At 35.0% G+C, this 25700-nt stretch overlaps 1 protein-coding gene across 1 annotated transcript in view; it reads right to left on the bottom strand.

Annotated features, from left to right (window-relative positions):
- Positions 1-25700, bottom strand: part of VPS13B (vacuolar protein sorting 13 homolog B) — a 489316-nt gene that overhangs the window by 412094 nt on the left and 51522 nt on the right. Inside the window, exons 5-10 of the mRNA XM_067290363.1 lie at positions 20927-21094; positions 18797-18978; positions 15865-16039; positions 3442-3713; positions 564-659; positions 90-212 (exon numbers count right to left, since the gene is read on the bottom strand). Coding sequence (XP_067146464.1) covers positions 90-212; positions 564-659; positions 3442-3713; positions 15865-16039; positions 18797-18978; positions 20927-21094 — 1016 coding nt within the window. The remainder of the gene's footprint in view (positions 1-89; positions 213-563; positions 660-3441; positions 3714-15864; positions 16040-18796; positions 18979-20926; positions 21095-25700) is intronic.

The raw sequence follows: 25700 nt of genomic DNA, 5'->3' as shown, positions 1-25700 counted from the left end.
GCTTTTCCAATTCTTGTAAATAAACATTTTAATAAAGCATATCAGTATTGCTGTATTCAACAATTCAACTGCTATTTCAGTATACTCACTTCATCACTCCTATTCATGTTCTCTTCAAAGTCCTTAATTCCCATAATTCCTTTAAGGCACATAGCTTGACAACCAACAAAACCTATTTGGCAATCAAAGAAAAGTTCACCTTTCATAAGGACCTAATGGGGAAGAAAAGTGATAGGTTGAAGAATTCTATTCCAGTAGAAATAGAAAAGATGAAAAAAGTAAACTGTTACATGTTTACTTTTATATATTTAGTACTTTAATAACAGACTAATCAAATAGGATATTTAGCAATAGTTTTTAGTGGTACAATGTTCTTTCACTGAAGTAATCTCTGTCTCCTATCTATGTGATTACTACACTAAACACATCAAATATAGCAACAATGAAATCATTTCAAAATATTTTATGGTTTAGTAACTATTTGTTTAACTATTTACTACAGTATTTACAATGAATTAAAGAAATATAGATAGATAGATAGATCCTTCTTAAGGAATAATTACCTCAACAGTGGTTCCTTCTTGTTCCCAGCACATAACTTCTTTGGATTTTACTTTCTGAGGGCTATAATAACTACTTTCAGCTTGCATTTCAGTGAGCTATGAAACAATATGATAAATACCTTATATAAGTCAATATTAGTATTAAACAGCTGTAATGTCATTAATATACAGAACTGATGAAGACATTAAACTATGGGCCAAAATTTATTAACAAGAAACAGGTGCAGTAAAACAGCTGCAAACAGCATTATCCATATTAGAACTTTACATATTCAGCTTCTAGATGAATATGTCTATTTAATCTCAAGCATGCCATAACAAAGTTTTAAATCCACTACAGTATTTTTAGTTTATCTAAAGAGAAGCTATGTGAAAAGATGCAACAGATATGCAGCTGCATTATTAACAGAGTATCAAATGAGCTTATAAATTGCTGTAAAAATCTATAAAAGTATTATTTATCCTGCCCAGCAAATATTTAAACACCAAAACAATATTAAGGATACATTATAAATTGCAATCACACTTATCTTTGTTTTCTTTTTTATCATGGCAATTGAGAGAAACATGCATTCATATTTCTTGTATGATTCTGATATAAAAATTTAAAGTGGTAAAACACATACACTGTGGCTAAAAAGCATATAACAGACTTAAAAAAAGAAGAACGAGGTACAAAATACTGAAATGTTCATGTTTTGAATTAAAGATGACTTAATTTTGTTTATGCTGAGTAGCTTAAATAATACAAATTCTAATTTTTATATAAAAAAATCCACAAGCTGTCATTATTATTTCCACGAATGGATACACATGGTGGTTGTTTCAAAGTAAAATTTTGTAATCCAAACATCCAAGAAAATTGGATTAAAAAAAAGAAAAAAAAGACACCGATCACCCTACAGCTGTGTGCAATTATTGTAGAGGAAAAGCAATTAATTGATTAAAAGAACTCAGACATTACAAGAATTATTTTCAGCATTATTAGAAAATGCTACATTTAATTTGGCATGATTTTTAAGCTGGAATGATATCAACTGTCCAGAATGCTAATGCAGAAACTTGACCTTATTTTTTAACCAAAATACGAACCACAAATTAATTCCATACATTCTTTGCATGCAAGCAGAACAATGAATTCTGTTTTTCTCAACTGTCACCATACTAGTCTCATACATCACTTCACATTCTAAATTTATTAAATGTAAGATGCTATGTTTTAAGTAGTTTTTATCACTGCCTAATATGAAAAGCACCAGCTTGCCAATGAAATATTAGGAAGGTCCAATAGAGCAAATTCCTTTCAAAAAAGTAGTTCTTATTATCTTAATAAGATTTTTCACATGAAGAAACAATGTAGAAAACTAATATTGTACAATGAAGCACAAAATAAAGAAGATGTTGAACCATAATAAATGACAATTTTGAGATGGTTGCATTTTTTAAATGAAGTGACATCCCAGAGACATAATTAAAGAACCTGAAGTATGCTAAAATTACATAAAATATTTATCATGTTTAATTGTCCAAGAATTAACACAGCTAAAATCATAGAAATACTAGCTTTTTTGTTAATCAAGTAGGGGAGGGTTTTTTGCATCACTTCTTTTTAGCCTGTTTTTTTTTAAACGAAGGCTGAAGCAGCCCAGCACACAAGAATGTGCCTGAACATTTGTTTACCCTTACATCTTCACATTTTGCCACCAGATTTGACAGCAAACTACCGTTCCAGGCTGTCCCTACAGATTCCCCAGTTCCCACAGAACGCCTGTGGCTCCCAAAGTCATTTGTGTTGGCCTTTCTGCCAGTTGCTGAGCGGCTAAATGCTCTGCTATGCTGCCACGGAAAAATAGCTCAGAGAAAGTAACTATCTAGCCACTCGAGACATCAGCTTTTACATAGGTGACAAGCCAAAGAGACAGAAAAGGCCCAGAGAGCAGCCGATGCTACTCTGTGTGCAATCAGGCTCATGTGCATTATAAGAGGGCAATGAAGGTATTACAGGTCATACACAAGACTCAAAGCCACAACAACAACAACAAAAGAAAAAAAAGAGAGAGAGAGAGAGAAAAAAAAACCTCAATTATTTCATTTAATATATTTTTAATTGTAAAACTCAGAGCAGCTTTCTATTATAGTAATGTACATAAAATTGCCTGCATAACGTATGGCGTGTGTTTAAAAGTACTTTGCCAAATCAGAACCTTAATTTTTATTAATTTGTCAGTACAACTCAATGTCTTATCCAAGTTCCTGTATTCTCTTCTGCAAACTCACAAAAGGAATAAGAAAAACCCAGCAACTGTTTTGAGATTTGATTAGAGAAAAATATTCAAATCTCTCGAGACATACATAGTTTACAGCTCAATATATATGTGGAATCTATTTTCTTTAACACAATTCTAAGCCATCAAATATAATTTCAACGTGATCAAGTTAAATTCACATTGCCCATATTGAGGTAAATAAATAGATTCCTCCAACATTCATCTACCAGCTGTACCAAGCTAAAGCACTTTTACAGAGAAATACATTTATATGAACATTAGATGGATAGAATATTGCAATAAATATTCACAGAAAGCCTTATTTTTTAAGTTTCTTTCCCCTCAAAATATATTCTTATTTAAGTAAACTAAGTGGTTTCCATTTAAGGTTAAAATGTTTGCACTCAATAAATTCTGCCTCAAATAGCAAAACAACTTCACATTATAATTAACAGTACTTTATGATGTGAAATGAACTTTCAACATTCACATTTTTTATTATTCATCAGCATAATACTCCCTGTCTGGAATCAATCACTAGACAAGCATTCATATAATCTTTACAGTCAACAAACCAATTAAATCCTATACAATGCAACAGAAGTATTTACCTTAAAAGTCACAGTTGCCTTCATACAATAAAACCCAATGGAAATAATAGGATCCTTAAGGGACTGAGATTTCTGCTGATGTAATGCTGTTCCATCATCATCGATTCCACTGGAATCATTCTCTTCATCATCATAACTCACAATAGCAGGAACAAAAGACCAGGCCCAAGAAACCCATCCTTGTTGCTGGTCATCATCTTGATGCAGATAAGGTTCTTGATTAATATACTGTGTAGGACATTGTATTACTGAGCTTGTTTCATCTTCTGCACCTTTTGAAACAAAAACCAAGTAAAATTTCAAATCAGCTACACTGGAAGATTCATTTATTATGGAATGAGAAGCTTACCTAGGACAAATGTTCACACATCATTCACTGATACTTATCTTACTAGTGATACAAGATATATTCAGAAACTTAACATTTCTACTTAAGCCACAAATATTTTTGTTTGCTTCTTTTACATTTTCCTCCAAAAAAATAAGGACCTTTATAATAATTTTAAGATGGTACATTTGCAGTGACACCAGAATTTGTCATCTATGCCTCATGCTTTCAGTCAGACTTAGCCTTCTTTCACTAAGGCCTTCTGAAGTTTCAAATGAAATCCTATTAAATGAGGATATATTACAACCTTGTAGTTTTCAATTTTAAAATGAAATAGAAAAAAATGCTTTGTTTTCAAAAGCCATAACAAGTAAACTGTAGACACAGCACAACTCCAAAACAATGAAGGTTGAAAACCTCCATTATTTAAAAGGCAGTTTTTCCAGCAGTTGAAGATACAGGTTTATCTACATTCTGCAGAAATCTGGTATGCCTCCTGTGAGTCAGTAAGCCAAATGTAGGTTTTCTGCCCTCCCCCCCAGATTAAAGATAACGTACAGAACAGTACAGGGATTCCTCCACAGATGCAAGACTCAGGATCCAAATGGGTAATACTGTGCATGTACAAACAGCACTACAATACTTTAGCCTATCTGGCTTCATCACCATTCATATGGGACTCCAAACAGGTAGCAGCTACTTCAGAGTGAGCCTATGACACAGTATTGCGCCTTTAGGGGAACAATACTGAACACAGTATTAAACAGAGAACAGAAATAAGTAAATAGAAATGAAATATGCCTATTTTTAACTTGGAGGACCCACCCTTTACAATTTTTTGAGTTTGTAGTCTTCACAGGAGAATGAGGATCAACAAGTACCCTATTTAGACTGTTGTCAGATGGGAGAAAGCAGAAGAAAAAAATGCTCATGCGAATTCTCTGCATGTGCTTGGGGGCCAGGACACCTCTTTTCACAAGGGCAGTGCAAGCTCCCTTCCTGCTCCCCTTTACAAGATGCTGTCAGAGAACAGATTTTAATCCAAATGTAAATCTCTGAAACATAGGAAATACAAAAGAAATGCACACAAAGCCTTGGAAATGGCCAGAAGGCAGAACTGTCTGATATAGAAGGAAAAAGAACTGATTAGCACAAGATTGCAGCTGGCAGCAAAGAAGTAGTGGTGGAAGGTCTGCCACTCTGGAAGTGCAGAACCTGGGTCATGCGTAACATTTGGTCTACATAATCATGAAACTGAGCCATCATTTAGTGTGCTGTTTGCTGAACTATGTGTACACACACGCACACCAGTAAAAGATACCAAATTATACTTTGTTTTATAATATTTATTAATATTTTAGAAGTTATTAAAATAAGACAGAAAAGCAGACAGACTAGAAATGATGATATCTATATACTGTGAAACAGAAGATGGAAAAAGAGAAAGAAGCACCTGTCTTCTACTGCTAACCTAAAATTATTGCAACCACTACACAATCAACAGTCAGACTCTGAAACAAAATGCAGATCAGCCTAGTAAGCAATGTGCAACATTCTCTAAACATGTCAAAGTATAAATATAATCTATATTCCTTTGTAACAAATAATGCAGGGCAAATAACGAAGGGGAATATGCATTTTGGAATCACCACGCCTCTTTGGTTTTAATCAACAACTGTATCAACTGCAATTATATATGATAACAACACTTAAACCAGTTGTAGTTAAGTCCTCAAAATAATAATTCCTTAAACAGAAAGAGCTTTGAAATACAATGATAAAAAACCCTTTGTTAACACACAGTGATGGCTGCGTAGTGGTAGCTTCCTCCTATCCCAAAATAAGAATTCAGTAAAACCAAAGTGTCAGGGAACTGAACTGAAGAGTTAAGGGCACACACCCCTACAACCTCAATTCTGCTTTTCTCAAGCAGGCCTTGAACACATGCACTCTCAGGCTGCCTCACGTTGTGATGCTGCATCACCATGTACCTATCTAGGAGGGCCTACAGAAAAGAGCACCAAAGTGAGAAAGTCCAGGATAAACCGAGAGGAAGGAGGAATAAACCAAACCAAACCAGGAAGAAACACAAGTATAAAATGAAGAATAAGAAGAAAACAGAAAATAAGGTCAAGGCTTGGAGCAGGGAGAGGCAATATAACAAAATGAGTACTATACTCAGATAATTTGAGCTTTTCTACGTTCCATCAGCCCTGCATAACTTTTTTATAAATATGTAAGTAAAGATGTAAACTCTTACACCAAGAGGAGAATATAAATCAATACAATCCTGTCCTTGAAATATCTACACTGATCTCACAACTCCAGTTACCTTACTGCATGAGCAGAATGAAATGTTTTACCCACTTTTTTTAATCCTTCTCAAAGCCAGCACTGAAATTCATAGGCCAATGATTCTTTCTTAGTTTTTCCCACGTTGTGCAAATTGTTTGAGCCAAACACCTCAAGTATGATTTGAATACCTGTAGTACTAAGGAAGGGAAAGCTCTCCAAATTCAAAACAAAAAAACAAACAAAAAATCCCACCCTCTCCTAATCTCCTAATGACTACCCTGCAGGAAAAAAAAAACCTGTGCTGAAAACCAGGAAAACTTGGGTTACAAATTTGTTTTTACTCATTGGTGCTCATATTTCTACATACTATGAGTCATATCAAAGGCTGATGCTTCATATTCTGATATTACGCAATAGTAAAATCTCAGCCTTGTGCTCTCTCCTTTAACCTTTTCTTCCCAGTAGTTCATACATTCATTAAGAAACTACACTAATCATGGCAAACAATCTATTAATGACCTAGCATATTCATATGTTACAATATTCTTTACAGTAGGACCAGGTAGAGGAACGTTTGATACTTATGCAAGGTATAGAAAGGAAGTAAAAGAAGCTTCCTACATTGTATCCGTTATATTTAAGCCCTACTTTCAAGAAAGTTTAAAGCTAGCACAAAAAAGCCAATTTTTACAGCAAATTTTACACTTTGCTAGAATGTGCTGCAAGTAAACCAAACTACATGAACCAGGGATCCTCTATTTATCTAAAAGGTAAGTAAAACCTTTTAGGGAGCAAGTATTTTTTGGCTAGTGCGACACTATCAGTTTTTGTCCCATTCCCAATTAGCAGTAATATCCAATAATGTCAACTTGATGGGGCTATTTCAGGAAAGCAGACTCCGACAACTCACCTTAAGCAAACCAGCACAGCAAGTGCTGACACTGACCTGAGCTAGCCAGAAACAAGAGATGGTTGTGATACACATTACCAAACTGAGAAACAACAGAAGGAGCAGGAAACAGTTCAATTGAAAGGGTTGATGTTTGTGTATCTTAAGATATATTCCAGGCACAGAAGTTCTACTGAACTACTGAAATGGAGTTTTGGACGACTGCTCTGCATTTGCTGTAAGGGATGGCCATACTCTGCAAGTCTTTTTCTGTCTTCATCTTGCAAAAAACAAAATTTGTCTTTTTTGCTTTTTTTGTTAATAAGGCTCTTAAGATATTATTTGTGATCTAAATTTTGACTATCTATTTACTTCTGCACTAAGAAATTACTATGTCCTATTATATATTGCACAGGAGTAATTTTTTTTTTTTTAACAAAAGATACTGAATTACCAAGAACAAAAATAAACTATAGGAAATCTTCCCCTCAATAAGAGATGTTTCAGGCATTGTCCCTTACATACGCACATCTGTTAAAGGAGGAAATTTTTAACACCACCTTTGCTAGCTGCCCATAGCCAAGATCACACTGGAACAACCTAGCTAGGTAGTCTAAGACAGTGATTTCGCTTAAGTAATAATTTTTATATGAATTACATAACTGTGTTATATGACTGAACCTCACTGCTTCCATGTCCAAAGGTAGTTTAATCCTAAGAAATTATATATATATATATATATATATATATATATATATATATATTTTAAGGGTTTGAGATACTTAAAGTATCTGACCAAGAGTGTGGAAACTGGTATCTCTAATCATAAGTCTGGAAGTAATCCAGTATCTTTTGTATTTATTTTTTTTCTGCCTGTGTTAATTTTCAGCTAGGTAAGGTCCCTGATCCAGCTCAGCCTGTGGCTACATAAGAACTACTGCTGGCACCAGGGGAAGAGGGAGAGAACGCATCATCATCCCTTCTGGCAACAGCATGATGCTTCATCTGCTTGAATCAACCATGAAACTACATGAATGAAACTCAGTAAGCACTTCAAAAATAAAGCTGTAAGTGTTTATTCCTGTATTGTTAAATAATGTAGATATTAGAACTCATTTCCTCATCCACATTTTACCTGCTTTAAGCTAAGGAAGCCACCAGAAATGCACAGCTAAAAAACGACATTATTATTTATTATGAATATGAAAACTATAGAAATTAATCACGTAGCAAACGAAAAAATTGCAAGGAACAACAGTCATCTGGCGGGTAACCACAATGTGGTGCTGACCTTGGGAATGCAATAGTCCTTAAATTTGTCCTTGCAAGAATGAACTGTCCTTGGGGAATCTCAAATGCAATAAAATTAAACACATACCCTTTCAGTGTAACACAACTGTTTTCTGTATGATTTTCCTTTGCATATATTTATTACGTAAGGAATGTATGGAAAATACCAATGTAAGGAAAAGACCAAGCTCAATGTTCATGGGAGTTTTCCCCTCAACATGTTTATAACAGCTGTTCAGTGGCTGTGTGGCCAAACTGAATTTTATTCAAAAGTAGATGTGGATTTTGGAGCTATACCACAGAAAGACAACAAATTGAGTGTCACAAAATAACTTATAATGTTTACTATGTCAGTAGCTCTAATTTTTGATGTTTAAATAGTTTTATCTCAAGAGCAAGTATTTAAAAAAAAAAAAGTGGCTCTTGATCTATTGCATGTGCCTTCATATATTAGCACAGCAATACTGATGCTGGAGCTTCATGCAGCTGGAAGTGATATCAGTGCCAGCAGAAACTAAAACCCTTTTGACCAAATTCCAGTCTGAAAGGTACTCCTCATCTACTTTTAAAAGCAAAGAACCAACCCTCCTTCCTCCCCAAAAACACTTTCTGACTGAAAACCTGATGCCATGATAATTGCAACATAAATACAATTTTATGACAGTCACACTCATTGGAAAGTACATTTATATATTTAAGGGATAACATTTTTACTTTGTACAAGACAACCCACTGCACTGATTCAGGTAGCTAGAAATCAGGACTGTAAAATAGTAAGATTTAAAGACTTATTATTATTCCTGAAACCAGAACATCATCTTCCTTAAACACAATCTCTGGATCCTACTAGACCAAAATAAGCCCTCTCACCTTTTAGACAAACATAAATCATGGGAAGAAATCAGAATTCCCTTTCAGTGCTGGGTTATACAGTCAGCTGAATATGCAATGTTACTACAGCACAGGAAAGCCTCAGGTTCGGTGCTACACAGAGCCCGCTCTTTCAAGGTACACACCTCCATCTATCGGACAGACTTCCCCAAGCACCTATGCCTAGTCTACCTGTCTTGTCTTACTGTAAACTGAAACTAGCTTGGGTGAGAACTAATGGACAAGGGAAGGTAACAGGCGGGAGAGAAAGAACCACCTTCCAAACTTACCAGAGAAATTCTGATTAAAGAATGCTGCCACAAATTATTGAAGTGCTGAAATAACACCAATAATTATTCTAAAGTGACCCCCACAATATTACTTGGGGGTGCCAAACAATTATTGAAAAATTCCAATTATTTAAGCAATATCACAAACTCAAAATCATAAGCAGATGCATAAGCATTAGTTAAGAGAGATACAAAGCAAGTGGTAATTATTTTAAAACACCTAAACCAGGGCAAGACGTAGAAAACAGTTCTGCTTTTAACGGCAAAGAAGACTAAATATGAAATTTCATAACACAAGGGCAAGAGTGTGCTGGCTTTAGGTACAAATCACAGAACACCTAAACTCAGAGTGATACTGAAGTGCAGATATCCAATAGGGAGAGGAAGGTGCCAGTTGCCTGACAATGTCAACCTGAAAAGCATTAACATTTTGTCTCCTGTATATAAGTTCAAGTAGACCACTTGGAAATACACTTTATTCACTGGAAGCACTCAAAAAATTGCTTGCATTCTGTATCTACATTAAACCATTAAAACCAACAGTAGAAAAAGAAGTCTATTTAAGCATTTATGTAATAAATAAAAACAAAAGATCAACCTGTGACTCATACCAATGCCTTTCAAAGATTTCATCAGAAGACTGTTTGGGGTTTCTACTTAAGGAGATTTATGTTTTTCAAGGCAAAAGAAAATGACATGACAACATAACACAGATCTTTAAAATGCATTCACAAAAATCTAATTCTCCACAAAAAGGTTCCTCAAACAGTAAAAATATTTAATGTAAACATAAGTTTGATCTCTCCAACTTTGGCACTTTACTGCTTTGGAAAATATTATCTTTACTCATTTTTTTCTGTGCTGCTCATTTAACTGATGTTAACAGATGTATGCAATTTTAAGTGCCTAAACATGTATTCTAAATTAAAGAAATTTGGCCATCTCCAGACAACGAACTTGATACCCATCCTCAGCATATGGGGTCTCGGGAAGCAGTTACAATGCATCATTATGGATGCCTACAAGAAAGTTATTCACTATCACGCTAGCTGTTGGACAGCTGCAGCGTGCATGGCCCTCAGCCCTGGTCTGCAGGTGCCTGCCTATGTGGCACCTTTCCTGCCCACTGGAATATGACTTGCAAGCACACCTAGCGTTCCTCAGCTTTCCTGGAAGGATATCCAAGCGTACAGGCAAGGAAGAAGCCCCAGTAACAAAGCCAGATGACTGGGGGAATACGAACTGCGGGGTTTACTGCACAAAGCGTTTATCCCACAAAAAAGACGAGAGAATGAAGAGCTGAAACAGCATTTTATATCTCACTTTTACAGTGATCATATGTATACCTCCATCTCTTTAATCGTCAAGAGAAGACAGACAAAAAAGTGCAATGGCAAGAAAAATAAACAGGAAAGTATAATTTGGCACACACCATTTCAGTCAAATGGGGGGAAAAAATGGATGTATCTAAATATCCTTGCATGTTTGTTGGACATGCTTTACAAGGCAAAAAATCTATACAGGTAGTAGCAACTGCTTTCTCTACTATTTGAGAATCTCTCTCCTCTATGTGAATTCTTTAACTAACACAGTGCACAGCTGTTTTTCCTCAGTCAAGTGTGGACAGATAAATCTATACCAGTTCTCCCGTTTTTATCCTACTACGATACTGCAGTGTCAACTCCTTCTCCAACAACTAATGCTCACGTAGAACTTCTTGCTATCACAAGTTATTTGCAGCTGGTTTTCTCAGTCAACTCAAAGCACATATTCAGCCCAAAGCTAGCAATATATTAAACCCATTTTCTCAATCTGCTTTTTTGTTCCCCAAAAATGTCCCCATGCTACTGTTCTTACTACTGAGTTTTCAATCAGGAGCAATTCAGCCCATTAAAATATTTGAGTTTTATAGGTTCTGTGCAATATTTTCTTCTGTTTAGCATTTTAAAAGTGTTAAGTACCCACATTCACAGACTACTTCTTTGTTTTGCATATAGCTTTTTGAGGGTAAAGATCACAACAGGGTCAGTGTGCTTTATGAATATTAATGAATTTCCTAATATTCCTATAGGATGGAAAGGTATCGCTATCATTGCCATTTTACACCTGGCAAACATGCTTCAGATGCTGCGGTCACATCTGCCACAGATTTCTTTTCATTAAAAAAGAAATTTCCATAACTCGGCACCTCAAGACAATCATTCAGAAGAGTCAGCATCAGGAACTGTTAAAGCCACTCTCAGAAACCCTCCCTATTTCACCAGCCCAGCTTCTCACATCTGTCCCAAGCTTCCTGCTCAGCAGTTCCTACCTAACATCTCTGTGCAGACTCCCATCCCAGCTATCTTTCCAACCACCCATCCTGCGCCCCTTCCTCAGCTATGTGTCTTCCCATTTCTACTTCACTCTTCATACTTCTTTGCCCAGCAAGTGCCGAAATCCTCTCCCCAGCAGTTTCTCCCAAGTTCAAGCTTTTTGTTGCTCAAACCTCTCACCTTTACTCTTTACTTTACCAGCTTTACTATTTCAGCCTTAGATCTTTAACCTCAGCAGTTCCACCCAGCTAAATTCCAGTTCTCCCCTGCATCCCACCTTCTTGCCCTCTTTCTTACCTAAATAGTTTTTATTTCTAGTTATATTGTTAGCCAATTATTTCCTCACAAACCAAAAGCCTAATCTGAAGTCCCAGCGCACAACAACTCTCACTTCTGGTCTCTGTCATACATTCTTGTCCAAATCTTTCTAGGTTTTGTATCTTTGTGCACTGAAATACATCAGTTTCCTTCTCCACCCTACCAGTACTGTCAGGTATCCAAGACCACAACGCAGACAGCCCTCAACTGCTCAGAAGCAGAAGGCCTGTTCAGCCTGGAGCATTGTCCAGGTTAAGTGAATATATTAAGTGAATTTACCTGCAAAACTAAAGCAAGTTTCTGCCTGCATTTCTGACCTGTGCTTTCAACTTATTTATCTGGAATGCTTTCAGCTTGACTGAATTTGGGGAAAATTTCCTCAGAGACAGCAAAAGATATGTTCAAGATACAGGCCATCCTTGCGGCCAGATTTCAAGGTCCTATTCTTACATTTGGATATATAAGAACTCTTTAAATAAACTGTTTTGGAATATTCTAAAATGTATTAAACTAGTCATAGCTGATTTTTAATTCTGCTTCAGACAGACAACTGACATGATAAAAATAGGTTACATCCAAAAGATTACGATTTAGTGATAACTGAACTAGATAAACTCTTAAAGCTGAAAGAGTTGAGACTGCTTACTAATAAATATTGGGTTAAATTATTTAATGGATCTTTATAATTCTTTTAGAGTTATAAAAATATCATCTGTAAAGTGGGTCTGTACATTACTAAGCTGTGAAGAATTCAGGTACATTTCCAGGGGAATTAGTCTTCGATTTCATAAAGCATTGCTCTTGGGGAAAAAAAAGTGGCTAATACAGCTCAGCAGATAATACATGTCATTTATAGCTGTACTCAATTAGATATTATTTTCTGAAAATAGTAGCACATGTGAAGTTTCCTCATAAAAGTTAAAATCTGTGGTTGGAGATTTGGATGACAAATGCGCTATGAGGTGCTAAGAAAGCGTTTTTTATTTCCCAGTTGCAGATACAATATGAAGTCAGAAGAAAAACAGTAAACACACACTGATGGTATGGCTAACCTGGATAATTTCTGTTTGGCACTCCTGCTTCACTGCATAAAATAAGTGGAAAAAATCATTAAGCACTGAAAAGTTATATTTATTTCTATGAATATGCATATACATATATGTATACAAGTGTGCCTGTCTGTATGCTTACATATATAAAAAAACTCTATACAGAAAACCAACAGGTATAGAGGAAAACAGTTGCTAATAGTTTTGGCCTGTGTGGGGCAAAATATTTTGCAGTAAAGATAGAAATGGACTTCTAGAAATGTATATACAGCTCTGGCTGGGCCACACAATGATTGCCATCTGTTTTGTGCTCCGAGGGAGATAGTTCTGTCAAAAATACATGATCGAATAATTAAGTACAATCACAATGTTTGAGCACAGTGTAGCTGAATTAAGATTGCATAGGAAATTAGATTTTCTTATTGATAGTTCTTGTCATTGCAACTTTAGTTTAATTTCCAACCCTTTTGACAAATACTGTGTACATCAGTGTGAAATTACAAGATATCACTTCTTTAGATGGCTATTCTTTGAAAAACTAGGAAGTCACACTCACACAGTCCTTCAAAAAAAGTAAGAGAGAGTAATGAACAGCGACAGCAATTTAACCTTTCTCAGGACAGGCATTATAAATGAGAGAAGAGACCTTGCCAAATGATTTTACTCATATTTGGGGGTAAGAATCTGAAGTTCCATTCCAGATCCCGAATCAGTAGGCAGAAGCTTTTCCTTTCAAACTCAATCTTCCCCAAACTATCTTCCCTTTTTCATCACCCCATCTCACTTACCCCCCATCAAGAGAAGACAAACAAAAACCCACCTACCTCTCCTACCCTGCTTCCATCTTCTTCCATACTTACTGATGTTCATCCCAGTTGTCTTCTCACTACCCAGATAATTTTTGTCTCCAATCCATAGTTCTTTTCATCCAAAATTCATTGCCTCACAGTCCTAACTGTTCTCATGATGATTCATAAGATTTCACTATCCTCTTTCACTCCTTTTCCTATATCCAAACTGTCCTACTCTCCTTCACAGCTCAAGGAAACCAGCTATGAAGTTCAAGTAACTCTAAACACATCGTAATTCTCTATGGCATGAAAGCTTGGCCAAATTTGGGTGAACTTTGATGGGAATGAAAGAAAGATATTCATGGTACAAAGACAACACTCTCTCTCAAAGAAAGGGTAATGGAACTCTTCAGAGAAAAGTTGTTATGCCTTTCTCCTGCCAATATTACTATTAAAACATTGTTTAGATGTTCAAGGAGTTTTTAAGATGCACATTAATGACTCTTCTGAAAACAGTATACTTTTTAAAGTTTTGAGAGAAAATTAAGTTAATGTTTTTAGAATATTAATTAAGTACTTCTAATCATATGTCTTGTGCAACAAACTCCACATTTCTTATACGGCAAGTAGTTACTAGTGCAGAAAGCTATTTGAGCTTTAGAGAAAACATAGTAGTACTATTTAGAGTCGTCTTATTTATTTGCCTGGTACTACATAGCAGCAGCATGACAGAGAATTTTTACATCTGGCATGAGAGTGAAATGATTGTCTGTGCCAACCTACACTAAAGGCTGTATTTTTGGCAAAAAAATTTCCACTGCTCTCATCTTTCCAAAAATGTATTATTTCTCTGAAACCAGAGAAGATATCAATACACCATCGGAAAAAAAACCCCCAAAACTTACAACTTTTTTATTTTAAGCCATTTAAATTAACATTATAGATTTCTTAAACAGAACAAAATGAATTAATTTAATATTTTACACTGAACATCTTAAACTGCTGTAATACTCTAAACGTAGCTTAAGACTGCCACATCACCTTCATATATAATTACAAGAATTTTCAATAAGTCACTATAGAATACTCCTGACCGTGTAGTAAATATCTCCTCCTTCTCCCCCAGGCCCAAATTCAATCTTGGAAAGATATGCCAAACTAATGTCTTGAGGAAACAGAATTAACAAGCACACCTCTAAATAAGTTCCTCATTTTGACAAGTAAATTAACTTCCCCTCCAAACATTCATATTTAAAAAAAAAAGAAGAAGAAATTGAGGACACAGTGCAAGGTTCACAGCTAGAAATGCATCACTGGCTGTAAGAGTACTTTTCACGCTCCTAGTAATAGTTGGGAAGTAGCAGCTAAAGCCATCACACAAATACAAAGAGAAATCACCCCTCACAAATGTGATGCTCTTCAAAGAATATGTCGAAATGACTGACCATGAAATATCACACAGAAGAGGAATACACGTTCTACCAAAATAGAGGAGAACAGACAACATAAAAGGATAGAGCTACTGAAAATGTAGTGTTTGTGCTAAACAACAAGGTACTACTTTACAAAAATTCTTTGCACTATTATTTCTATTCTCAGTAACAAGTTTCAAAGAAAGGAGAAAGACATCCATTCAAAACTGGCAGCAGTCACATTTGAACTAAATATTAAAAAAGTCAAGCATAGGTATCTTGTTGCACAACACAGTGATAAGCAAATCCAAGCTCCCCTGCTGTGTCACAACTCCTAGGATGGCCTTTTTAGATGTTTAACCTTAATTTAGTGAGGACCATCAGAACAGTTTTCAGAACATAACGCAAAAAAGATGTTAGAGTATTACATACTTACCTAGTGCAATGAACTGGCTCTATCAAATTACAGACTGCCGAGACACATTGCAATAGTTAGCCTTGGAAATTTATATTTGTAAAAAGCAAAGAAAATAAAGTTTTTAACATTTCTTTTTGACAAGCAAAAGCTGTATTTACCTGTGATGCTTCCCAAAATATCCTTAGTGTGGCAAATCAAATCTTCACTTTCCCCATCTTTGAAGTTGCCTATTTCTCCGTAATAAAGAGCAATCCCAAGCTGCATTATGCGTATAAACATAGGAAGCTGCTGATCAGAGATTGAAAGTTTCAGACTTTCAACTAATGTATGAATCTATAATACAAAAGAAAACAGAAGCAAACAATAAAGCATTGTCCTCGTTAAAGCAGCTTTTAAACCACACAATGCCATACTCATTAGGTATGGGAATTCTAATTTCTGAATACAAAAGCTGCTACAACTATGTGATGCAAGGGCTGCAAACAACGATCATTAAAACATATACTCTTTGGGTTGCTACCAAGAAACCTTCAGGTTGAAAAGTCAGACAAAAAAGTATTTTACCTTTTTTTTTTTTTTTTTTTTTTTTTACAATCATTGCTGGAGAAATCTTTAAAACAGTCACATAGTCATATAAGTACATCTGATTAATTTTTTATTTTCATTATGAAAAACTTCATAAAAGTCTCTGCATTCTAGGCTGTAAAAATTCCAAAGAAAGCCTAAACATACTGGTTTTTATATATAAATTCCTTCATTTTGATTCTTTCCCACTGCCCAGTTGTGAGAGGACAAGTAACAAGGCAGGGGGTGGGGGGAGCACAGTTCTAGAGTGGTTTAATATAAATTAAGTTACACTCCTGGACATCTTCCACGTGTAGTACTACCCGCACTCCCATCATGAAGATCTAGCCCTGCTTTTATACTGTCATTAGAACTCGTCTGCCCCGCAGTAAGGTGACTCAGCTCACTAAAACCAGCAGAACACTATTTATTCCTTTCTGTGCACCTAGTGATCTAGTTCAGTTCACTATGTTGACAGAAAAAGAACAGGAGTGATTTTAATTGGGCATCCTTACAAACATCTTCATTAATCAATATTAAATTTTTAAATATTCAAGACAAAAAAAAGTAGGTAACTAAACTAAGCACAACACAACCAAAATCAAAGAGTATACAGGAAGACAAGATAAAAGACATTTTTGAACAAACTGAAATGTATATTAAAAAAAAAAAAAAAACCACACACCACACAGCAGAGGCAATAAATGACCAGCAGCAAGGATAACTAGAAAAAGTTTCACACAAATTTAATTAAACTACTACTGCCTCAGTGCACTCTAGTATGTGGTTTATGATAGTCCAGTATCCATTAAAAACAACATATTTAATAATATTATAATAATAGTCTTTATTACAACAGCAGTACCATTTTACATAATATGGAAGATTGTCAATATTTCCATTATATAGTCTGTTGTCAGAGATTTTGAATTTAGCCATAAACTTTTGCTCTGTGTTAAAAATTGGCACACAGAACTTAAGCTATACACAAATTACTTTTCCAAAATTTACAGAACTACTTGGCAAATTTGAATTTAAAAAAATAATAATAATCTGGCTTTTTAACATGAAAATTTACTGTCTACATGCAGTAGTCATATTGTCACCATAGATCACAAAGACCTCAAGTGGTAAACTATAGACGGTTATATGATGATACCTCACTATCACTGGAGTTCACATAGACTTTAAAATGTTAAGATACATGGTCCTATGTCATTGAATATATAAATTCTTGTTTATAAAACTCAAAGTAAACTTCCAAAATTGTTATCAGTTACTCTAAAACCAAAAAAGAGAAAACAATTCTTTCTAATATGCGGAGTCTTTGCATACTTATTAATTTGAGATCATCACATGAAAGAATACTCCTTCTGTAAAAATTTAGTCCTGATCTGAAGCCTAATAAAACACACAAGGTACCAGATGTTTGTGTTCAAATATACAGCATTTTGCAAGAATGCTACTCTAGATAAGCATTTATATGGCCATCACCATATTCGAAAATCTCCAAATTTGCCCCAAACCTTCTGGCAAGCAATTAAAGTGCTTAATTAAATTATGTGCAACACATAGAGGAAATAGGGGCATTTAAAAAACTGGACATGATTACTAGTTAGCTCCCAATCTACTAAATTTACAACAACTTAAGACTTCCTGGATCATCTCATGAATCAGTCAAGTGCTGTTTCCTAAATGAAAGGGGGACACTTGTACAAGATGTTCCTGAGAAATGCTTAAGAAAAATTTATCTCAAAATTGACTGCTTTGCAGTACATTCACCTGAAGATTGAGTTTTACGAAAACATAGGAAAAGTCTGGTGTAAAGCCTTTATCTCAACTTGCATCAGTTCTCAATTAATTAGATGGACACTCTGTAAACACTAAGTGCTTACTTTTTTTGCCATTACTAGCACTAGATAAAGGGGTGGGGGGGAGGCACCACACCTCACATGTATGACTGGTCACAGCAGGAAAACTAGAGGAATAAAAGGTAGCTTAGTCTCTCCAACATTTTAGCATTTCAAAATATAAAGATGTCATTTAAAGCCAGATGTCTGTGTGTGATATTGGACCTCTGTCCATTAATAACCAGGCTTGTGTTGCTAATTCTTTTCGAGTGGTTCACTAAATAGCATCAAGACGTTTAAGTTTCCTGTGATTTATGAGAGTTTGGACTACATTTGTAACAATAAAGTAGTAAAAAATGCTTTGTATCTTATTACTGGCATCTTAAAACAAAGTATTTTTTCCTCAACAGATGTTTTGCAGACATATTTTTTACCTTACAACTATTATGTTTTCTTTTTTAAAACTTTATGAAAAACGGAAAAGATTAGAGATCATGATTTCCTTACTTGCACGCTATTACTAATAGTATCGCATGAATAAAATATGACCAAAAAAACCCTTTAGCAAGACAACATTGTTTTTTGATTTTACTGGAAATTTCAAAGTATATTTTGAAAAAAATTCAAAATGTTCACACATGAATAGTACCCCCAAAATCATATTTTGGATACCTACTTTAATAATAGATGGCATTTTGGAGTTTAGGTTATCATAAGTAAAATGCAGACGAGTCCTGAAGGAACATTTGTACAGCAAAGGTTCCTGATAAAATTCAATTTTACCACTAGCGTTTCTCTTATCAAGACATACGGTGCAGTCAGAAAAGTTGATCACCTTTCTCAGTACCAGGTCAGTGGCTTTAAAAAGAAAACAGGATATATACAGGTTATAAAATATATAACATATGAAAAAGTTATATGTACATGTTCTTAACTAGAAGAAAAAAAATATGACCGTGCAACTATTTTGTATTTAAATCAAAGAAGCACCGATTAAGATAAAGAGATTAATGTAACTAACATTTTGGCAAATATATCCCGTAAGTGATGTTACACTTATACCCTCTTATTTCTTATTCTCATTACAACATCAAAAAAAAAAAAAAAAAAAAAGACAGAGCATTAGTACAAAACATTTCCACAGGATAATGTAATCTTATTTGAGAGTTATTTACTTTGTAATGCTTAAATGCAAATTTATCTCAAAGAGTAACGGTAACTGAGCAAGAGAAGAAAGAACAGAAGGGAAAAAATAGATGTTCAAAATAATTCCATAAAAAACCCCTAAATGATAAACCTTTATGTCATTCAAAAGGCACGTTCAGTTTTCACTCAGAAGAGAAAAACAACACCGAGTGAAAAACAGCTGATTTTAGCTTCTAATAAGTTCGGCTATTAAGCCACAGTCAGAATTTGACTAGAAACAGAGATAAAGTGTGGGGAGGGAGAATATCACACAATAACAATTTTTTTTCTTTTTCTTAACAATGTGCATCGTCATGAATAAGTGAGAAAGGTCATGTTTTTGGTTGCTACCTACCCCACTTAGAAAGTAGATGTACTTTTCAGTGGAAGAGCAAGCAGAAGAGGCTCTCTTTTTTCACTAACCCTTTCATAAATTGCCCACGTCTCAACCACCCAATTGAAGGATCTGCTACAGAGATTAGAGCTACTCAAGTGAGAGAGTTTCCCATTCTAAAGTGCAACAGGGAAGATGAAGAGATGTATACCAGTCTCCAGATCCTGGCTGCAGAGGTTAGTATACATTAACCTATTTCTCCATAGTTTGTTCAAACTTTATGAATAACTAAGCACATGTCAAAGACTGTTGTCCAGCTGGATGCTTAAAAAGTGAGGACAAATTCATCATGCTTAATTCAAATTTTCGTCCTTGCACTGCACCTTAGATCTTTTTATAAAGTAGCAGTATTGCTTTATGTGCAAGGATAGGACTAATGAATATTACTCTCCAGAAAGAATCTTGCATATTTTCCAAGATTTTCTTTTGAATCTTCCAAAGCAAAGTAAGTTATTATATTGATCTTAATATGACATGATTTTGTAGTTTTGTCATAGTAATTTGTAATAATTTTAGCTAGAAAAAAGAAATGGGTCCAGTGCTTAGGAAATCATACTAAATGCCCTGTTCTACCACAGATCTCCTACGTGATCTTGATGTAGTCTTATTGTGACCAAATTCATCCTCTACCAAAAGTCAGTAAGAATTTCCAGTCTTCAAGAAGTTTTGTGAAGACTGGTAATCTGAAGACTGAGACGTTCAGATACTGAAGACCAAGACAAAAAATCAAACAGTTGCTATTTTTTATTCTGAAAATGTGATATGAAATAAGATATGCTTTATGATTGATATGCCACGCTCACTACAGTGCAGCGCATTTTACTACATCTCTAGCCAGCCTAAAGAACTTCAATATAATCACAAGTAACTGCAACAGAAAGCCTTAAGAAGCTACTGCTCTTTCACAAAAATACAAATGGATTGCTTAAGCACTTACAGCCGGGGGCAAAATAAAATGCAGTGACTGCAGGATGGCAAGTATGAGCAGAGGACTTCAAAACATGTTGTATAATCATTTGTGATCATAGAAGTATACCTTAAGAATCAATCTATATTATTGTAATTTGCTCTGCAAAATAAAGAACATGGAAAAACTGATAAAGAACTAAAATAGATGGTATCTATTTTACTTCCAACATAAAAAGCCATTTTTATTAGATTTCTAATTCTAGATGAATGTAAGATTGCCACCACTGTGACAGTGATAATCAAAAAATATCTGCTCACCAGAGATATCCATAAAAGCTCGATCCCAAAGCTCATCCACTGTATAGCATTCTGCAGACGTGATATTGACTGAGAGAACAATATCATCCTCCACATATTTCAATATGAGATTGTTGATCACAATGTTGACATTGTTTACAACACGCCTAATCAAACTCTGAACATAACCTATAAAATAAAAACAATTATTTGGAGTTATTATGAAGACATGTTACCAAACTCATTTACTATTAAAGTGACTACTTCAAAGTTATATTTTACTTTAACTCAGCAATAAACCAAATACCATTGCTTTTTATTTATCCAAAATCACAAGACTCAAAAATGCTTTAAAAAAAACACGCAGCGCAGTTAAGTCAATCAGCCTCCTGGAAATGCAGCAGAAAAATTGGAGAAGCAAAATTCTAAGTACTAAGAAACTAATGCAGCATAAAAAATTGTTTTATGATGGCAAAAATTACCCATCAAATTAATTTTAAGATACAAGACTACAGATTATTGAAGAGCAAGAAATCTATTGACAGTAACTTTTTAAATTCAAAGATGTTTAGATATAGGTTTGAAAAGATGAATGCCCAAGTTATCAGGATACTGTTCAAGTATGCATACATTATGCCTACTTCCCCTCTCAACTAGCTTTTAAAAAAAAATTTTTAAAGCATTAGTATTCCTAATATTCTTTCATTCCAACCTCTAGTAGATCCCCGTCATGCTCAACAAGGCCCCTGTGAGGTATAACAAAATCAGTTTCTGTCAACAATCAAAATAGTGAGCACCTGCACTGAACCCTGCCAGGAAGAAATCCATTTAAATTTGTTCAGACGTAATGTGATTGGAAAAACGATCTCGCCTGGATTCCCAGCAGGCAGTAAACACTCATATTTTAACAATATGGTAAAGAAATTAAATACTACCCATATTTGTGTCTTTTCTGTATACTGAACATAAATATGGGGCTAACTAATTTGTGCTGGAAAAGGAACAAGTCTTAAATTTCTGTGTTTTAAGAATTTATAACAACACTCACATATTCTATCTAAAAATACATCTACTACATATTATGAAGGTCTAGTTTGGTAACTATTCTGAAAAAATGCAATTAAAAATGGTATGGGTTTAAATCCACAGGTTTAGAGGGTAGTCCTCTGAAATATGCCTTAAGACTCATTTATAACAGGAATTTTAATTAAATTTTAAAAAATTTAAATTAATTTCAAAATGTTGCATGATCAGTAGGAAAAAAGTCAGGCTGCTTCTTCCATTCTACTCTGCTTTTTCTAGTTACCCATAGCTTTCACACTCAAATATCGCACTTCATCTTAGAGTATGTGGAGGATTTTACCATTAAATAAATTATTTTCTTCAATACCACAACTACACACTTTATATACCTGACTCACATCTACACCAAATGTTTTTCCTTTTTCCAGCATTCAAAACATTCAACAAGCTCTTATTTTATTAGATGCTAAAGGTGCTTTCAGATACCACTAGTAGAATATTTTGATTCTGATTAGGTATATTTGCATGTAAAATTAATATTCAATATCTTAATTGTACAAAATATATCACTTTTCTTATCATAACTCATCTTGCTTTATTTTATGCTATTTTTGAGCCCTCTGAGTAAGTCTAGCTCTAACAGAACAGAAATACCATTTTAACTTATCCTACCATCTTGATAGGCTTGTGATTGTATTAAAGCAAAACCTGGAAAAAGTTTTAGAGCTTTGTTTATATAAACAGGGAATCCAAAAACCCCAGGGAAAGTCCAAATTCTGAAAGTTTAGTACTGTTAGATTTCTAACCTAATCCGAGTATACGTTTTTGTCCGTCAATCTAATAAAAACTACTGAAAGATACATAGAGTAACTTTTAAGAATTTTGTCACTGACACATCTTAAAATAATAACATATATTTTTAGATTATATTAATTTATAAAATCTGATGTATTATTTCAAGTATTTAAGGGGCATGATTCTTATTTCTATTCCTTTAAGTATGAATAAAGAGCACAAGGGACCTTATTTCCTGACTAGAGTGATGTAAATTGGGCTGTCTGTAAATAGAAGTTGGCCCAAAGCATTTAGCTGTTTTTCTTAAGAGCAAGGCAGAAACATGCAGATTAGATAACCAACAACTATAAAATCATAACCAGTAATTTAGCTACGATCCTGGAGCAAGCTACTAATTTCATCAAGAAAATTGAAGCTGTCCCTCCACAGGTCCAAAAGATTTTTCATTACTTTGCTTTCAGGGGTCTTTCAAACTCAGTCCAATTTACATTTTCCTGCTGTGAACAACAAACATTACAAATCCAGTATCACAGCAGCAAAGACAAAAAGAAAAAAGCAAGTTGTATTGATAGCTTCCAGCATTATTCAGGAACAGAGTAACACAACAGACTAATCTAAAATCCAAAATATTAACTTTCAGCTGCATGTCTTTTTGCTAGAATACATAAAATGAGAAAGCAGAATTTTATCTCCCAAGTGAAATAGGGGTCAGGGATTTGATAAAAGCTTTGTCACCTTCTTCTGCCAAGACATTTCCAAACTTGTGGCGCAGCATATTGTTAGAAATACCATGCAAGCACCACCTCTCCAGTTAATTTTAGCTTCAAATATACTGTAATCAGATTCTTATGAATGAAGATCAGTCTCTCAAAAGAAGAATATGAATTTAAACTGTAATTTCCAGCATTCAACACAAAGCAAAGCAAAGCATCAGCCAGTTCACATGTAATTTAGAATAAAGGCTTTTGTTCTGTTTTAAATACAAGCAGAGGAAAACAGGTGGGGGTCGGTTCTTATTCCTGTAATTTTTAAGCATGACACTGAAAATCCTTGCCTTTAAAATTCAGATATTGTATACCAAAGCAACCAAAATCACCAGAAAGGGTGTAGGGGGAATCCTCTCCTGAGGTGCAACCCAGTATCTACGTGTATGATATTTTCAAATTCACCAGAGGCCCGTAGGCTGCGTTGTGCAGCAAGAAATACGAATGCTCTTTCGGCTCCAACAGCCAAACGGTACTGTAGCAATATAATTCACGGAGTGATCTAACTGATTCAAGAGAATTGATATCATCAGATTGGTGGCATCTCCCATAAGTGTAACAGTGCTAAATTATTATGCAAGCTAGAAGATTTTGAGCCGAGCTCTGCCTACCTCCATCTTCTATCTCTGAGAGCACAGCAGAGCTAAAGGACACTTAAATCTTTCGACAAATGACAACAACAATCTATTAGCTACATCTTCCAAAGACTAAAACAAATATAAGGACTCAACACTGTACTAAAATCCAAGATGTGCAAATTAAAGCTTACCAAGGCCATATCCTATAACACAGGGAATAAAATCCTCTTTTAAGGAGCTCTCTACTGCTTGTCTAGGCATTTTACCACATAGAACTTCTAAATTAAACAATGTTATTTAACATCAAAAATAAGCTGCACTTGGAGACCTCAGTCACATGAAAAGTGACTTGCAGTCCATCCAATAAGGTAAGCTTCCCATAAATACCCGCTGAACCATTAGGCTTTATCAAGGCTGATGCACTTGATGAAGGAATGGGATAGCAAAGGAGGAGGTGACAATACCCTACAGATTCACAGAAGCACAAACTACAGCTAGAGAATCTATCAGACTGTAACATAAAAACTGTCACCAGGTATCACCCAACTGAGCATAATTATCATTGAAGAAAACATCACATTCATGAATGAAGACTCGCAAACCCAACTTTCAATACCCATGCTGCATTTACACCTGTGAAAAAACATCTTTTGGAATGTCTAACTCCACAAGATGCCGACATTACAATAAGGAGGCCTCCAGCCTTTCAGTGTCTGAGACTGGATCTTTCCATGAAGAGTGCCCAGAAGGCACTCAAGGAAACAAATCTGAGAAACCAAAGTCCCAAAATTGTCACTGAGGGCAATATAATCCTCCGATTCTCTAGCCTTGATCTGCAGGCAGGCGAGGCCCAAGGAAGGAGCCCCCAGAGCACAGAAACTGCAGCGCTGCCCATGGCCGCACAGGGGGCAACACCAGACCGGCAGTTCCCACCCCAGGAAGGTTACTTGACCTTGGAGCCCTACAACAGCCTCCAGACTTGGTTCCACAAGGGCCCATTTCAAAACAACATAATAGTCTACAATACATAGTATTCCACATACCAGACTTAACTTGAATCAAAAAAGACCACTGAAGGTAAATATAAACTTGAGCTTTCTGTTAACAAAAAATAGAAGAAAAGACTAACAAAAGACTTTTGTGTCTTAAACCCATCTAAAGTTACATGTCCCAAGAAAACAAATTGTAATTCATTCCAGCACTCTCAAGTTTCATTTTTTTGCACAAAATGACACCTCATACATCAAATTTCTGTGCAAACTCAGAGACTAAAATAATTAGAAAAACACACTCTTTAAACCTAAATAGTTCTTCAGGTATTTTTGAACCATATAAATATCTCCAAGTTCAACCAAAACAAATGGTACATCAGGAAAAAAAAAAGTAAACATCTCTATCAGTAGATAGAGGACATAAGAACAAACAGAATTATTACTCCCATAGGAAGACAACCCTACCTTCCAAACAATACTAAGAACCTGAAAACAAAAGGGTAGCATGGAGAAAAAAAAATGAATTTGAACCTTAGAACAGTTGTGAGCAGTAGAAAGCATAGATTGATCTGAAACAGAAGCAGGACAGTAGAGGATAAAATCTAACATGCTGTTCCTCCAGCACAGCTCTCGCACTGATCTC

This window comes from Apteryx mantelli, chromosome 2 (assembly GCF_036417845.1).
Source record: "Apteryx mantelli isolate bAptMan1 chromosome 2, bAptMan1.hap1, whole genome shotgun sequence".
Taxonomy (NCBI): domain Eukaryota; kingdom Metazoa; phylum Chordata; class Aves; order Apterygiformes; family Apterygidae; genus Apteryx; species Apteryx mantelli.
The sequence above is the reverse complement of the archived record's forward strand: the minus strand, read 5'-3'. Positions and strand labels throughout refer to the sequence as shown.